The 17059-nt window shown below is 36.1% G+C and overlaps 3 protein-coding genes across 4 annotated transcripts; 2 read left to right on the top strand and 1 right to left on the bottom strand.

The window, feature by feature from the left end:
* Nucleotides 1-472: 472 nt before the first annotated feature.
* LOC121762946 (NAC domain-containing protein 100-like) lies at nt 473-2049 on the top strand. 2 transcript variants are annotated; one of them, XM_042158975.1, is made up of 4 exons: nt 486-569; nt 685-913; nt 1003-1271; nt 1365-2049. In XM_042158975.1, exons 2-4 carry the CDS (start codon nt 727-729, stop codon nt 1863-1865), a joined length of 957 nt encoding a protein of 318 aa, XP_042014909.1. In that variant the 5' UTR covers nt 486-569; nt 685-726; the 3' UTR covers nt 1866-2049. The 2 variants fall into 2 exon arrangements, with proteins under 2 accessions (XP_042014908.1, XP_042014909.1); XM_042158974.1 differs by having other exon boundaries at nt 473-913.
* Nucleotides 2050-9888: 7839 nt separating this feature from the next.
* Nucleotides 9889-13558, top strand: LOC121762442 (ribulose-phosphate 3-epimerase, chloroplastic-like). Its single transcript, XM_042158322.1, has 10 exons — nt 9889-10257; nt 10762-10876; nt 11028-11168; nt 11252-11365; nt 11683-11761; nt 12231-12340; nt 12419-12475; nt 13121-13190; nt 13284-13379; nt 13477-13558. The coding sequence occupies exons 1-9, from the start codon at nt 10154-10156 to the stop codon at nt 13331-13333; spliced, it is 840 nt and encodes a 279-aa protein (XP_042014256.1). The 5' UTR covers nt 9889-10153; the 3' UTR covers nt 13334-13379; nt 13477-13558.
* On the bottom strand, nt 13533-16028 carry LOC121762441 (pentatricopeptide repeat-containing protein At5g61400-like). The gene has a single exon (XM_042158321.1). The coding sequence runs from the start codon at nt 15797-15799 to the stop codon at nt 13841-13843; it is 1959 nt and encodes a 652-aa protein (XP_042014255.1). The 5' UTR covers nt 15800-16028; the 3' UTR covers nt 13533-13840.
* Nucleotides 16029-17059: the final 1031 nt, after the last annotated feature.

Raw genomic sequence — 17059 nt, 5'->3', positions numbered from 1 at the left:
TAGCACTATAGGATTAGTCCGGAAGGTCCTTTATGATACGTGAGGGGTATTTCATCCCAAATGGAATCACTAGATTAGATCTATGCTCGAGCCAAATGTGCCACCAAAGATAACACGACATGAGTGATAATATTAATAAATATAAATGACTCACATGTAAGAGACGTGTTAAGATATACACATATAAGTTGTAGCAAAAACAAATAAGCTTAAATATCTAGTAGTAGCTCTTTCTATCATCTATTATTACTTTGGGATAGGACCATAATCTCAACTTCTATGTAAGAGTATATGTTAATGAGACAATAAAAAATAAGACCCTATTAATTTATTGTAATTATGTAGTTATTTAGGTTGGTTAAATTTTAAAATAGGTGTATTTGGAGAAAAGAAGAAGGGTGAAAATGCAGTTGCTTAGAAATCACGTTTCTTTCATTCCTATTTATTGGCCTTATGCTCCTCATGCTGTTTCCTTACTTCTCTGACTTCACCTTCCATGGCACCTGCTTCTCTCACTTCCCCTTAGCCTTTTTCTACCCGAATTCTGTTTCTCTCTTTTTCTCCTTTTGGTTCGATTTGTCTCTTTGCTTTCTTCGTTTTGTTTTAAATAGATTCTCTGATTCTCAAAAGTAGAACTCATTAACTGTTTTCGTTACATCCCTCTCCCTTTTTTCTTCATCACAGAGGCTTTGATTCTGCTCAGCTCAACGAATCCCCTGTTTTTTTATGGAAAACGATTGTGGAATTGTGAAGAGGGATGAATTGATGGAGCTACCTCCGGGATTCCGATTTCATCCTACTGATGAAGAGCTGATCACTCATTATTTATGCAGAAAGGTTATTGACGGAAGCTTCTCCGCCATAGCTATTGGCGAGGTTGATATGAACAAGGTGGAGCCGTGGGAATTGCCATGTGAGTTTTGCTTTCTCGGTTTTTTTGGATTGATTTTGTTGCTTCTTGTTGAATTTTTGTGCTGAATTTCGTTTTGGATTGAAAATTAGGGAGAGCGAAATTGGGGGAAAAGGAGTGGTACTTTTTCTGTGTTAGGGATAAGAAATACCCGACGGGGCTGAGGACGAACAGAGCCACGGCCGCCGGCTACTGGAAAGCCACCGGAAAAGATAAGGAGATTTCCCGCGGGAAAATCCTCGTCGGTATGAAGAAAACCCTTGTCTTCTACCGGGGGAGAGCTCCCAAGGGGGAGAAGTCGAATTGGGTTTGCCATGAATACAGATTGGAAGGAAAATTCTCTCAGGATAAAGCAGCTAGGGTGAGTTCAATTTCAATTTCATCGCGAATTCGCATCGATTTTCGAAATTGAACAGAAAATTTGAAAACAACAGTTATCTCGATTTGTGTGCAGAACGATTGGGTGATCAGCAGGGTGTTTCAAAAGACCTCTGGAGGGAAAAAGGTCCATATCTCCGGTCTGATGAGGATGGGCTCCGCCGCCGCGCTTCCGCCGCTGATGGATCCCTCTCTGTTCAACAACAACGGCGGCGGCGGCGGCGAGGAGCCGGAATCTGGCCACGTGCACTGCTTCTCCAACACCGATATCGCTCATGCTCCGATGATCAACGCCAATTTCCCAGTCCCGCCGATTCCGATGGATTCGTTCCTGGCTCCGGTCCAGTTTCCGGTGCAGGATCCGGCAATTCTCCGGCAGTTTCTGGCCGACTACGGCAACAACATGATGGGATACGGATTTAAAAGCAAGGAGGAGATTGTTAGCATGTCACAGGAGACTGTTTTGAGCACTGAGAACTCCTCCGGTGTCTCGAATCTCGACACCGGAAAGAGGCCTTTTCAGGAGCAGGATAATGCAGTTGAGCCACAGGATTTGGACTGCATTTGGAGCTACTGATTTTACATGGGAATTGGATTAGATTATTACAGTAAGTGTAATCAATGAGTTCATCATCATTTGAAGATTGGTAATTTTCTCTTCTATTTATTTTGTGATCTGCCTTTTGTTGTATGCACTTTTAATGTAAAACTTGAACCTTATTATTATTATTATTAATTATAATTATTTATGTTGTAGTTTACTATAATCTTGATTTTGTGGTGAATTAGCTAATTGCTCTTGTTTTTATTGAATCTTGATTGATGTATTAAAAAAATATTTAGTGTGGGGGCTAAAGTCAGTTTCTTAAACCCTGTGTGGGGCTCTACCTCACTTAGGTCAAATTTTCTATTTTTGTTTGGTAATTACTAATTAATGCTGTTGAGTATTTTCTTCATTATGTAATTAGTATACTGTTTATTATAGGTACATAGCTTTTTTTATAAATAATCTCAAAATCAAAATTAGGAAATGGTGGATCTTTAAATGTTTGCCTCTTACTGGAAATCATATTTTATATAGTGAAATTAATGGTCATGACTAATTAATATTGCTATGCACACAAATGATGTGATAGTACGGCCTATACATAAGTTGTTACATGTTGGTTATATATAGATTAAAATAATAAACAACCTAGTCAGTTGATAATTATGTTGCATTTAGCGTGTCTTAAAGAATAAATAAAGACATACACAGAATTCTAATACTAATAAATAATTATGAGATTCAATCATCCAATACGTATTCATGAGATCTTTGTAGATTTTAAAGATGGTCAGTTTATTTAATTATGTGAAATACTATCATTTACTCATACAAGCTAATCCGATTTTGAAGAGTATGAATGAGAATGATGATAAAGAATTGAATATACTTATATAAAAATAAGTCGTGATTTTAACGTCGAATAAATATTCATTGACAAATTGCATAAATCATTGAATTGGCATCGAGCTGGTGCAGATTCAAATGGTGCCTACTTGTCTCACTTTTAAGAAAATCCTTTTATTCAATTATAAGAGGTTAGATAACCTCACCTAATTGTCTAATTGATCAAGTGCAAGTGGCTGAATCCTCAATTATATTACCACCTAGAAAATGTTGTTTAAGAAATTTCATCGTGTTTGAGTATCAGTAGTAGTAATATTGTGAGTTTGTAACTATTTGTAAGAGTACATTTTAACGTATTATTTAAGTATAGGCGGTCAACTTTTAGATTATTAATAAATACACAAAAAAACTTAAATTACAATTAATATAAATGATAAAAGATGTTTAATACTCCCTCCGTCCACCAAAATCCGACATAGTATTTAATCGTTCCAGGTTGTCCGCCCTTTAAAGACACATGTAAATATATTGCACTCTACTACTCACTTGAACTAGAATAGTAGTATATAGAATTTTATCATGGTTGGATGATTTAGTCCTCAAAATTGCACTAAAAACTAGTGATCTAATGCACCGTTGAATTTGATCATAAATGCAGCCATATAGTTATGTCGTCAAGAAAAGAAAAAAAAACAATTTGGAATTGGTCGAACAACACTCTTGTAACTTGATGGTGATGACATAATTTCGAATTTCTACTGTCGAAATATATTCTATACGGAATATATATTCAAAACAAACTAATAAAAAGTCAGTGCTAAATATTGGCCCAACTTAATCACATATGCCTTTATATATATCTTTACATCAATTCTTCCACTTTTAATTCCACTTTCAACATCAAACATTGTTCACTGTTAATAAACAACCCATGCTTTTGATATCGACATAACAAGTACTCCTAGTACCTAATAACTTGAGTTTACTTCAAATATGGTCTGGATCCACTTTTCTTGACATTGGATATAGTCGCATTGCCAACCAAAAACTGTACTATAATATTAATAATCTAGTCAAATATTAAAAAATGACTTATAATTGTTTTATGGAGTAGTAATTTAGAAACCATTTTGTTTAACTTCATAAAGCATAGATTTTTTTGTTATCGGCATTGAAAAAAATTGTCTGATGAAGAGATTAATTTGAAAACAGCCTTAAATATATAAAGTATTATTTTATCAATATTAAATGTGACGCATATATATATATATATATTATATATATATATATAATAAAAAGGTGGGGCAAAGTTTGATTTAGAAAAATACTAACCCTCCTTTTAAATGCTAATGTTTGAAGAAGAAAAGGTACAAGTCTTGATTTTGGTAGTATGTCAATTTCTTTAATTCTTCACACGCTCACGTGGAATCGATACACATCAACACACAGTGATATTTAGGTATATAATGTATTAATGTAGTATTTATTTATTTTCTTCATCTTCTTTGTTGCTAATGTATATACGATTCAGCAAATAATGCATGAGGTGGCACAAATGATCCAATCCAATCCATAGAATATTATTGAGTATACCGAATGCAATAAATTATAGTATACCCCTCTATCATACCTACATATGATCTCCCCCAAAACCAGGGCTTTAATAATGTTAATATTAAGTCATAACACACAATTTTCTTTTTTTATTGATGATAAAAGAAAAGAAGTTTAAATGCCTACTTGAATTCAAGCATTTTGGCTTCGGGCATTAACTGCTCTTTCTTTTTTTATTGATGATAAAAGAAAAGAAGTTTATCACTAAACTAACACACTCATGCATTTTCTCTTCTTTTTATTTTTCTTTGGAAAGGGTAGAAGCTAATGACGTACAGTACTTACTATCCAAAGATTAAAGTACATGGTAACAATAGTATATTAGACATCCTATTTTGATATCCGTGCAATATTTTAATTTAATAGGAATGTACTGTAATTGTTTGATTTTGGATACATTCTGTGCGATCAATATGTATTGTTTGTATGAATATTTAACTAATTATTTTAATAATCGGATGGTAAATTCAAATAAAAAATCCTTAATCTTAGATATTAACTGCACTACTACATGCCAATATAAGCATACATAAGTAATAAATATTGAGCTCTTTAGTCGATATTAACTACACTACTACATGCCTATAAATGCATACATAAATAAGTATTTAGCTCCTACACACATAATATTATTAAAGGCCTGGCTATTTTATGAGTGTTTCGTTTGATAGTATTACTTATAAGTCATGTTTACATAATGGAATTGATAATATGAAAATCCATCCAAAATCTAAGGGGTGTGAACTGAATAATTGTGATTTGTGAAACAGTGAATTTTAGGTAACACACCTCTTTGGATGTCATTCATTTGCGCCACTAACAAAAATCCTAACACTTTGTTCATATCTTTTGATTTCCCACAAGAATTAAACTCCTAAACTCTATAAATTCTCATAATATTGAAAATTAAAGAAAATTTGGATTCCTCACGACAAATCTCTTTTAAGTTCAGACCTCAACTACACATGGGATTTGTACGAGTTTGGGGCCTAATTATTACATATACTTACATACCTTTCATACGTAATAGTCATGATTTTACCTGAATTAAATTAATATTAATGTCATTAATAGATGTAGTCCCACCATTAATAACCCCCATAATCTATCTTTGTTTCGTCGCTTTGCTTGAATTGATATATTAATGAATTAATTAATGACATAATTAGCTAACCTCCATATTATCCCTAATCTACTTTCTCTCATTGCAGATAGTTCGGCCACCAAAAAAACTTCCTTTTGTAATTAATTACCTGAACTGCTAGTTTTCTATTTAGTCAAATTTATAATTATAGGTCCACTAAAAAATAAGGTAAATAGAAGTTACATAGATATATAACATGATAATAAGGAGTTTCTCAAGACAATTCGCACTCATTTTGGATGAAATATTTAATGCGAATTAATGAAGCAATATAAATATTCATCTTACAAACCATACCCTAAATCTTCAACACTATTTATTGTAGGAACCGGATGATATCGCAGTACTATTGGAATTCTCCTCCCTTTTCTTGATATGATGATATAAACGACCCTTGTTTATAAAGTATATATATCAATATTATTTAGGTATATAATTACTAAAGAAATATCAAACTCAGAGTAAGTCAAAAGCAAACTAGCTGAGTCATTATTTATTAATTCTAAATATTATCAGTTTGAGCCTTCGAGATAGTGACATATACACACAAAGGAAAGAAAAACTAATTGCATATACATAGAGAAAAGTGGAGTCTAGAGATACATACAATTAAAAACATGTAGAATTCAACGAAATGTGAAAATGCCGCCACCATAAACTCCACATTTCCAACGTTCAGTTCTAAATAATAAAGAAAAAAAATCATTTCCAATTGAATGAGAAGTCAAAATTCCTTTTTAGAACAAAAACAAAATAAAAATTACTATTAACAATTTGGAAAGGCAAAGAGCTTTCATACTCCTTTATAGTTGAGCCATTTGCCAAGAAATTAAGAAATGAATGTTTTATTATGTTAATTAGAAAAATAATAAAGTAAATAAAAAAAAGTAAAAAGTAAAAAAATAAATAAAATAAAAAGAATAAAGTAAAAAAAATAATTACTAGAGTAAAAAATAACTCAACTATAAACAAAAACCTTATAAAATGGAAAAAATAAGTCAACTGAAAAGAAAAGAGGAGAATAGTACTCCCTTCCTCCGTATTCAAAAAATAGAAATATTTGAAATGACATAAGTTTTAATGTACAATTAATAAAGTAAGTGAGTTAAATTGGTAAAGTAAGAGAGAGTAAAAGAAAAATGAGTAAAGTAAGAGAGAAAGAAAAAAAGTAGTGAAAGTAGAGTTAGTGAATTGTGGTGTTAATGTCTAAAATAGAAAGATTTTAAAATTTCTATTTTTAAGGAATGACCTGCAATGAAAATAGATGTTATTTTTGAAAAACGGATGTACAGTATTGAGCAAAAATAAAGGGACAATTATGTCATTTTGGTAATGGGGATGGTGGTGCGGTGTTCCGCTCCTGCGGGTGATGCAAGAGAGAGAGTTAGGTGTCCACTAACGATGACACGTCAGCGAACGGGGCCCATGGGACACGAGGTTCAGGTTCGTTGCTAACGTCACGGTAGGCTGCTGCACACAACAATCATGGGCTTGTGGGCCGCAGGGCCCATCTCCAGCTACCGCTATTGCCTATGTTGATAATCTAGTTCTATTTAAATGGGGATGATTGCAATAGTCGACAAAAATAGAGAAATTTTGATTAAAAACTATGTTATTCGTCAAAATCACTACAATATGGGTTATATCGACAAAATTTTCGTCCGTGCAAGCATTTTCAATTTTTTTCAATTTGGCTATCAGGATTGGCCAACGGCATAGCCGTTGGCATTTTCAATTTTTTTTAAATTCGAATTTAATTTTAAAAATCATTTTTAAATTAAAAAAATATTTTTCCACTTCCCAATAAATTATATTCGTTTTCTCCCCACTTTTAATTTATTTTTCAAAATTTCCCCCCAAAATTCACATTTTCATCTATAAATTCCGGGTGGCTACCGGCCTTACCCGATGGATGACCAAGATGCCTCCGACGGGAGATACGGGTGGGCACCCGAACCCAGATCGGGAAGGAGCGGCGACACTCAAACTCCTCCTACTCCTACTCCTCCTCCTGGTGTTCGTGTTCAGGGTCGTGGCGACAGTCATTACGTCCGCACCCCGTACACTCCGGCGGAGATGGATCATTTATTCAAAGCCTATTTGATTATCTCCGAAGATCCGGAGGTTGACACGAACCAAAGCGGGGATAGGTTTTGGTGGCGCGTCTCTCACCGGTACAATGCAAACCGCCCGGATGGAACCATCGAGCGCAATGACAGTATGGTGCGCAATGCCATCTTCAGAGCCAACGAAGAAATCCAAAAGTTCCAGGGGAATACCTCCAGGAAGAGCGGTCGGCGGGGAGCGGCAGGAGCGAGCTCGACATCATCAGTGCCGCCTTAGCGACCTACCAATCCCAAGATTACAAACCATTCAAGTACCTCAGCGCTTGGCAGGAGGTGCGTGTGCATCTGAAGTATAAGGGAGGTGTATCATCCTCCTCCAACAAACGGTCGAGGTCGGTATCCATATCCGACGCCGACGAGGATGAGGTGGCTAGCCAGCTTGCCGGAGCTAATTTGGGTAGCCCCGACTCCGGTCCGAGCAGTTCCCAACGTCAGCCGCAAGGAAGGAAGAAGGCGACGGCCAACCGTCGTCGCGCCGCGTCTCCATCCACCCCCGCTCCCGCTCCCTTTGTGCCATCTCAACCCCTACCAACTCGTTGTGGACCCTTTTGGCTCAACTCAATTTAGCCGATAGGTCTCGGATGACTCCCGAGCAACTTGATTCACATTTGGCAATGATACGGGGTCTCCGAAAAATATTGGGGATAGGGCCAGAGGACTAGTCTTCCACGGGCGTATGTTTAATTATGTAATTTTTAATTTGTGGGTTTTTAATTATGTAATTTTTATTTTTTAGGATTTAAGTAGGTATTTTTTATATTTTTTTACTTTGTAATAGTAGTTTGAGTGTTTTTAATGTATTTTTATATTGTAGAAGTGTTTTTAGTAATTGAAGTATTTAAATTAAATAATGGAATGGTGTGACCCTTGAGCATGTTCTTGCGAAAGAGTATGAATGTGAGTGTTATGCTATTGGGGAAGAGCATAGAGTAAAAAATTAATAATGTCGGTGCGGGTCCACATCCATGCTCTTGCATGGATGGAGATGCTCTTGCAGCAAAGTAAACACACCATTATTATAGTTGACTTTACTAATAAATTGACTCATTGGAGATTTTACTGACGAACTAGTATGTCAGTAAATATATTAATAATTTAATTTTCAAAACTTAAAGTTGCTAACAAATCATACTTGTCAGTAATATCGATATCGATGGACGTCTTGTTACTTTATATTTATTGATAGTGAATGGATAGATCTAAAAACATAGGATAAATGAGATTGACGAGCAATAAACCGGTTAAAGTGTATGTTGGGAATGTGTTGACAACTTGGGTATGAATAACTTGCCAGATTTGCAGGAAGTTGACCATAGCAGCCTGCAAATTTGGAATGTATTAGCTACGAATAACAATTGTACAAATATTTCATTTTGATATACACAAAAATAATGAATGTAACTATAATGATGATGCCAATACACTGTCATACTATTGTTGTGTTAATACTTGTTCCGATTCAATATTTATTCTTATATTTGTGTGTTTCATTACAATTTTTATACATAATAGAATTGCATCATCCCATATAACGAAGTAGAATTGCTCAGCTATATGAGTGAAGTAGAAGAGCTAAAAAAGTCTTAGAATTGGTGATTATAAGAAGTAATCACGCATCTTATGTAAATGGAAGTAATCATGGATGTTGGAGATAAGATGTATGAATGTTTCTCACACTATGTTTTGATGTAAAATCGCAACATGATTGTATGTCATAGATGATTTGGCATTGTGTTAAATTATCATCCCCAGCTTGATTTAATTAAGTGTTAAAAGAAAATAAGACAAGTGGTATTTGATTTCTGTTTCCACCAAGTTTTGTGAAATCTATTGTAAAGGAGTATTGTATATTTACTTATATCATTCCAAGATGATGTTGTTTGAATAGTACTCCTATATTTGTGAAAGATCTCTCGAGTTAGATTGCTTTTTGATATGCAATTCTGTCTCAAATGTGCATTACTTTCTGCAGATCGAGAACAAAGGCTCCGGAGCTGGTGCCTGAAGGCCACTCGCACCACGTCACGCGGGTGACCCATAATCTGTCACGCCGAGACGAGACGGCGGCGTGACACCTAATTTACGCAAGAAACGCTGATCAAATTGATCTATATTTTTAAGCTATAACGTTCAATTTTAAGGTCAATCATTTTCAACTAGTCCTTAGTAAAATCTAATTTGTCAAAAGTCATAACTTAATATCTGATATACTATTATCTTTTAATAATATGGAGTCAAATTTGAATACTGGCATGGAATGATCCGATCCGATTCCTGAGCCATGTTGCAAGATTTCGTCTTTTATATAGCAAGAAGAAGACAACAGCAACAAAAGCAGTGTTGTGTTACACACACCAACTCCTCCGCAAATTACCCAGCAGCCAACCATTGCTGATAACAAAATACCCCACCATCCCCTCTTCTCTAAATCCCTCCTGCCACGTGTAACCCCAAGCTCCTTCATAATTCTTGCTTATTTCTCAAAACCCAGAGGAAAGGAGGGAAAATCAACCATCTTCCGTTTTCTTGTACAAGATTTCTCATTGATTTGCTAAAAAAAGAAAGAATCTTGATTAGTGCTAAAGAAAATGGCATCAGCAGCTGTTTCTTTGGGTTCGTCAGCATTGATTCAAGGTGGGCTCACAGGTCAAAAGCTCTCTCTTGCAACCCCCACTTCTCTCACTATTACAAGGTTCGCGATTTTTCTTCACATTCTGATCCAGCTCTATTTTTATCCGCGAATCCCTAGTTATAGTACTAAATTTTGATGGTATATTGCTCAAATTTCTTGAATTTTTACGATCCGATGTTTCGACTGGATTGATGATTGATGTGGTCGGGGTTATGTATAAATCAGAATGCTCATTTTAAGAACTTGAATTTTGGGAATCTATAACCTGTTTGTGAATATGCTTCTTTGACCTTTGTTTTTTCTGTTGAGAAATTTAGCCAATTATGAGCTATTGGGCTTGAAATGTTTAGGTCCCTTCATGTCTTGTTGTGTGGTAAGCTCAACTGCAGCTAAGATGAGAACAATTTCAGATTAAGTGAATAAGATTTCGTGTGAACAATTTTTGAGCTCGATTGAGTGAATAAGATTTCTCATTCTCGCGATTCAATTCTCAAATACAATTTCATCTTTGATTACACAAATAGTGATTCAATCGTTACATGTGTTTCTTACATTTTGATACAGGAGAAGATCTAGAGCTGTAGTTAAGGCAACTGCTCGAGTTGATAAGTTTTCCAAAAGTGACATCATTGTGTCTCCATCAATTCTTTCTGCTAATTTTGCCAAATTAGGAGAGCAGGTATATCTTCATTTCTCAAGCCTGAATCTTAATAAACTGTTATTAGATCTTACAAATTACTCAAATGGCATCTGTTCCAAACAATTCAAGCATCAGTTTGGCTTTTTATATAAGGGTGCTGATTCCTTAAATCTTTTTATCATACAACTAGGTCAAAGCAGTGGAGGTGGCAGGTTGCGATTGGATTCACGTAGATGTGATGGATGGCCGGTTTGTGCCAAACATTACAATCGGCCCCCTCGTAGTAGATGCTCTGCGCCCTGTCACTGATCTCCCATTGGATGTGCATCTGGTAATCCAATATTTGAGTTTTTAAGCCTTAAGCTGATCAATGTCTTGAATCAACCTATTCTTAACATTATCAAAGCTCGGCAGATGATTGTGGAGCCTGAGCAACGAGTCCCGGACTTCATCAAGGCTGGAGCTGACATAGTTAGCGTTCATTGCGAACTTGCTTCAACCATTCATTTGCATCGTACAGTGAATCAAGTAAGATTTTGAAATGGTGCTCTCATGTTCAGTATGTTGTGCAACTGTTTCCCTTGTTTACATATTTTCACCCTAACATTGAATTTTTAATATAGAAAGTCCGGTAAACCTCTGGTATGTCGTTCATTCTTCGGAAATGACATGTAGACCATATGTAGAGTAAATGAGACATTATTGGGAAATTCGAATTAGAAGTATGTCCACTAGGAGTTACTTTATCTATTGTGTTAATGAAGTTTGTATACTTCTGTTTATAACATGTAAATGAAATGTCAGATGAACTAATAATACCCACTCACTTGGTGTCTTTTTTCCAGATTAAGAGCTTGGGTGCTAAAGCCGGAGTAGTCCTGAACCCTGGAACTCCATTGAGTACCATAGAGTATGTTCTTGATGGTGAGGTTCGAGATGTCCTAACTTGAGTATATACTCTGCCAAGTTGCAACGAGGATGCTCGTGATTTCTTTCTTAACAAGTTGATGCTTGTTCCTTACAGTAGAGTATGTGTAGCAGCTTAAACGATGACTGGTTAAGAGCTAACTTAGATTAGCAAGAATGCCATATTTGATCAAGAGGAATGGTAATATATCATTGAAATTTGACACTTAAAGTTACGTAGCATGGGCAAGCTAAGAGAAAGTGCAAAATTTAAATTCGTGAATTTGAGACGTAGTTTCTGGGGCCACTATTCCAACTGAATTACCTTCTCTCTGATTGATTTTTTGTTTGAAGAGTGCATAATGGTGACATTATTTTTATGAAAACCATTTTGATGGATAGTATGGCTCTCATACTTGAGCTGCTATCTCCATCAGCATGTGTTGAGTTCAGTGGATTAATGCATTCTCCTTTTGTTTTTTTATAGTGGTTGATTTGGTATTGATTATGTCTGTAAATCCCGGGTTTGGTGGGCAAAGCTTCATAGAGAGCCAAGTAAAGAAAATATCAGATTTGAGAAGTTTGTGCGCTCAGAAGGTAGTGTTAATGTCTGTATACTTTCTTGCATGCAATGCTTGTATATTTCCCTTACTGTTTGAAAATATTTCGTTACAGGGAGTTAACCCATGGATCGAGGTAGATGGTGGAGTTGGTCCAAAAAATGCTTACAAGGTCACTACCTTGTCTCTCTTCTGTTTATCTGTTACTAAACATTAGGATAAACAATGTGAGACTTTGTCCTCAACATCATCAGTATTAGAATTTCGCTTGACCGAACTTCCATAAACATACTCACTTCATCTTCTCCCCTTTGAGGGGGAGGATAAGGGTAAAAAGCATATGATCCTGACCATCACCTATAAATTAAGACTAGATATGGTCTTGAAACTTGAAATTTGAAATTTTCAGTTTACCATTGTTTCTCCATGTGGCGTTCTTGTTGATCCTTGATAGTTATGATGTATTTTATGCATTTGTGATGGCGTATTATTCTTTAGTTTTGGGCCTTAAGGGAGCATAGAAATCAGAAGAGACATGATCTGCTTTTAGTTTTTCCTAATTTGGCTAACCAATTGAAACAGTGATTTTGCTTGAGGTCATATCACGAAAGGAAGAATGAACTAGTGTGCAATTATTTGATTGGGATTCTTTGACTCGAAAACTCGTGTTTTTACAAGGTCCTCTGTAGATTCCTAGGACACCTGTGACCACTGTCTTGCTTATCTGTTCACTTGGATTTATCTATTTTAATTTTATCCAGAGTTCTTTTTCATAGTTGTCCTTGCTAAGGGTTGTTATTATCATGTATCGACACAGGTAATTGAGGCTGGAGCCAATGCATTGGTTGCTGGCTCTGCTGTTTTTGGAGCTCCTGATTATGCTGAAGGCAAGGATAAAATTGCTTCATTCGAAGTTTATTCAAAGTATCGGTACTTGGTCATAAATCTAAATTTTGTCTCCTGCTATTTCGTTTTTGCAGCTATCAAAGGAATCAAAACCAGCAAAAGGCCTGTAACAGTTCCAGCATAAACTTCTCATTTTGGATCTGTACTTAGGTTCCAAACTCTATTTCAAGGTATGATCTTGTTATGCTTTTTTGCTTTAAATGTCTCAATCTCATTTGCTCTAGCCATCTCAGAACAATGTGATTTTATACTTGTATTCGTTTGCAGACGACACACGGAACCAGATGGAGGAGAATACATCAAAACAAGTACAACAAGAAGAGTTAATTCAGAAGAATCATGGGAGTACTGTTTGTAGTATAATTTGAATGATGTTCACCATCTTATTTTGACTTGTAGAAACACATGCTGCAACAGCTACTCTGTTCCAACGCTTGCTTTTTTGTCTTTACAAAATGTATATTACGCCATTGATAAAAAAAAATGAGCTCATTCTTATCCTCCAAGCTTGTCTCAGTTTAAATTGCTAAAACAACAAAACAAGACACATTCTTTCAAAGACTTTTAACACATTCTTGATAAAATACTTGAACCTGAGATGATGAGCTTTGGTGACGGTGATGATGCAATATTACGCCCAAAAATCATCGCGACACTTTTGAGCCGATGCCAAGTATGCAGTCTCCTGATATCCCCTCTCCAATATCTTATACATAAATTCATTCGGTAGTATGCCCTTCTTCAGCATATCTGCTTGCAGCATCATCACCGGAAACACGCGCTTAGCTCCAAAATGCCCCTCGACCAATGCAGCATAATCAACAGCTTCTGGTTCCAATCTTCTCCTCATGTCCGAGAAAAACTTGCTGGCTTGAAACACTCGACCATTTCTGCACAAACTGCTGATCAGGATTGAATATGTTACTCTAGTAGGCAAACAATACGCATCTGCTTCAGCCATAGAAACTTTGGTTTGTTCCAAGAAAAAACTGGTTGCATTATTGATCCTTCCATCCTTGCACAGCCCATCAACCACACAGCTAAGTGTGAAAGCATTGGGTGCGACGCCAGCATCTATCATTTCTCGGTGCAGCTGAAGAGCTGCATCGGCATAGCCATTCTTGAAGTGCCCGTCAATCAAAGAAGTATAAGCAACCACATCAGGCTTGTAACCCTTGATTCCCATTTCATAGTAAAGCCCCATCGCAGCCTCCAGCTTCCCTGCTTTGCAGTGGCCGTTTATCAGCGTGCAAAAAGTAACCATGTCGGGCTGTAAGCCCGCTTCCATCATTCGTGAACAGATCCCCACAGCCTTCTCCATGCTTCCTTTCTTGCAATATCCATCAATCAGAGTATTATACACCACAGAGTTCTTCATCAATCCTGCTTCATTCATCTTACTGAACAAAATCTCTGCATCCTCAACCCTACCAGCTCTAGAATACCCCTTCATAAGGATGCCATATGTGACAACATCCGGAGAAATACCAAACTTCTCCATCTCCACAAGCATAGCCTTAGCAGCAGATAAGTCACCAGCATCACACAAACCATCCATCAAGCAGTTATATATATAGATGTCGGGAATAACGTTAAACTTCACCATATGCACAAAATAGCTCCTAAAAGCTACAAGCTCCCCAATCTTGCAAAGCAAGTATATCAAAATACTATAGGTAACAACATTTGGCAACACTCCACCATCCAACATTGCATAGTACAACTTCCTCACTTTCTCAGCACAAACCATCTTAGCATATCCATCCATTAACACATTGTATGTGTAGAGGTTAGGAGCCACACCACACTCCATCATTCTCATAAAAGCGGCCTCAGCTTCCAACATCTTACTCTCCGCGCATAAGCCTCGTATGAGAGTCGTGTAGATCACAACCGTCGGTTTTAATCCCCTTTTAACCATCTCTTCAAGTAACAACCTTGCTTTCTCTGTATCTCCTCGATCGCAGCTAGCATCGATCAGTATCCCATAAGTCACCTCACTAGGCGATAAACCATTCGAAACCATGTCGTAATAAACCTCCCACATCAACTCAACACGGCCCGTCTTCAAAATGCCGTTGAGAAGCACGTTGCAGGGCTGCACCGGCGGCAATCTCCCCATCTTCCGGTACACCCAGTGCCCCTCATCGGGGAGACCCTTCTGGCACAGAGCGTTGATCAGCACTCCGAACACATTGCCGCCGCATCCCGATGGCTGAATCTGATTCAGTGCGGTGAAAATCGACGAAACCACCTTGTGGGGTTTCCTAGTTTTTCTCAAGATTTCGATGAGGCCTTCTATCAAACACCTTGCCTTCACGTACAATCTCTTCCCGGTTAGGAAATGGACGATGGCGGAATGAAGTTTCAGAGTCTTGGCCGGGTTTATGCTTGGTGAGGCCGAGTTGAAGATCCTCAGCGCCTGGTCTGTAGTCGAGGAACTGAGAATCGAAGCGACCAAATTTGCGAGATACGGTGGTGAAGACTCTGCGGGTAAAGACGGCGTTGCGGGAGAAGATAGGAGCGCTGCTGAGGGATGCTGGTTGAAGAAAGGGTTGATTTTTGGAGGGAAAGACTTCAACTTCAACATTGCTCCGGTGGAAGCTCTAAGTTCTTGTTTCTCATTAACATTTCCGGCCAGTTACGGCATCAATTTGAATGAATCTGGGTCGGATTTGACAGAAATGTGTGATGGAGGTGGGAATTCGTCGGAATTAATGTTGTCGAGGTGAAGTGATTAAGCTCAACACTCGGTGATAACTATGATTAGCCTCCACCAAATCAAAAATTGGTTAAGGAGCCCACTTAACCTGATTACATGATTTAATGACGATCAACGGGATAAATTCAAATTTATTTATGTTATAACTAGATAACATTCGGTATTATATTTACATCATTTTCTATGATGCATTAAAACCTAAAATGGAATAAGTAATTAATTATAATAGTATTCTAAAAGTAATCCTATTTTTAGTTTTTGGGTGAAAAATATCTATTTTTAAGTTTATACTAAATCAAAATAAAAACTTTTTCAAATTTTATGAGTGAGAAAGGTATAATATAGATAATATTTTTTAAGTTTGAATTTAGTATAAATGGTTATAGTAAAATCATATTTGATGTAACATTTATTCTAAAATGAGTTTGAGTTTGGAGTAAAATTGTTTGAAATGCTTATAGTATGAATTATGATAACTGGCTGCATCAAAGAAACAGCGACAGCAATACAAATTGTTATTAATAATAAATAATTACTCCTTTAATGTAATTTGTAATTACTGAGTGAGCGCAAATTCATTTGTGCTATACCTATGACATGGAGAGTATCATTCTTAGAAAACGATTTAAGATGCATTTTTGATTGATCTATATGCGACAACTTATATTTTGATTTTATTTTATTGGTTAGTTAGAGTAGAGTAATAATAAGCTATACCTCATTACTTATGTGAACTTCTTATGTAAGCACCATTCTCGTTTGACAGACGTTTAGTGTAGTTCGTTTCGATTTAGTATAGTATTTAGTTTGTATCTAATACATTAAAAAAAATGTTATTGAGATTTTTAATTTCACAAAATTCATAAAAATTAAAGTTTGATTGTTATTTTATTATTTTTTTAAAATTATAGAGAAAATGAGCAAATCGAGTTTTGATTTGTATGAATTTTACGAAATTAAAAATTTTAATAATATTTTTTAATGTATTACTTTGATATAAATCGGAACGAACAACGCTAAACATGCGTTAAACGAGAGTGATACTCATATAAGGTATGTAACATATCATTATTCGGTTAGAGTATATGTATATTCCACTTATATTATTGTCATTAGCGATTACTTCTT

Source organism: Salvia splendens, chromosome 13 (genome assembly GCF_004379255.2).
Source record: "Salvia splendens isolate huo1 chromosome 13, SspV2, whole genome shotgun sequence".
NCBI classification, from domain to species: Eukaryota; Viridiplantae; Streptophyta; class Magnoliopsida; order Lamiales; family Lamiaceae; genus Salvia; species Salvia splendens.
The sequence above is the reverse complement of the archived record's forward strand: the minus strand, read 5'-3'. Positions and strand labels throughout refer to the sequence as shown.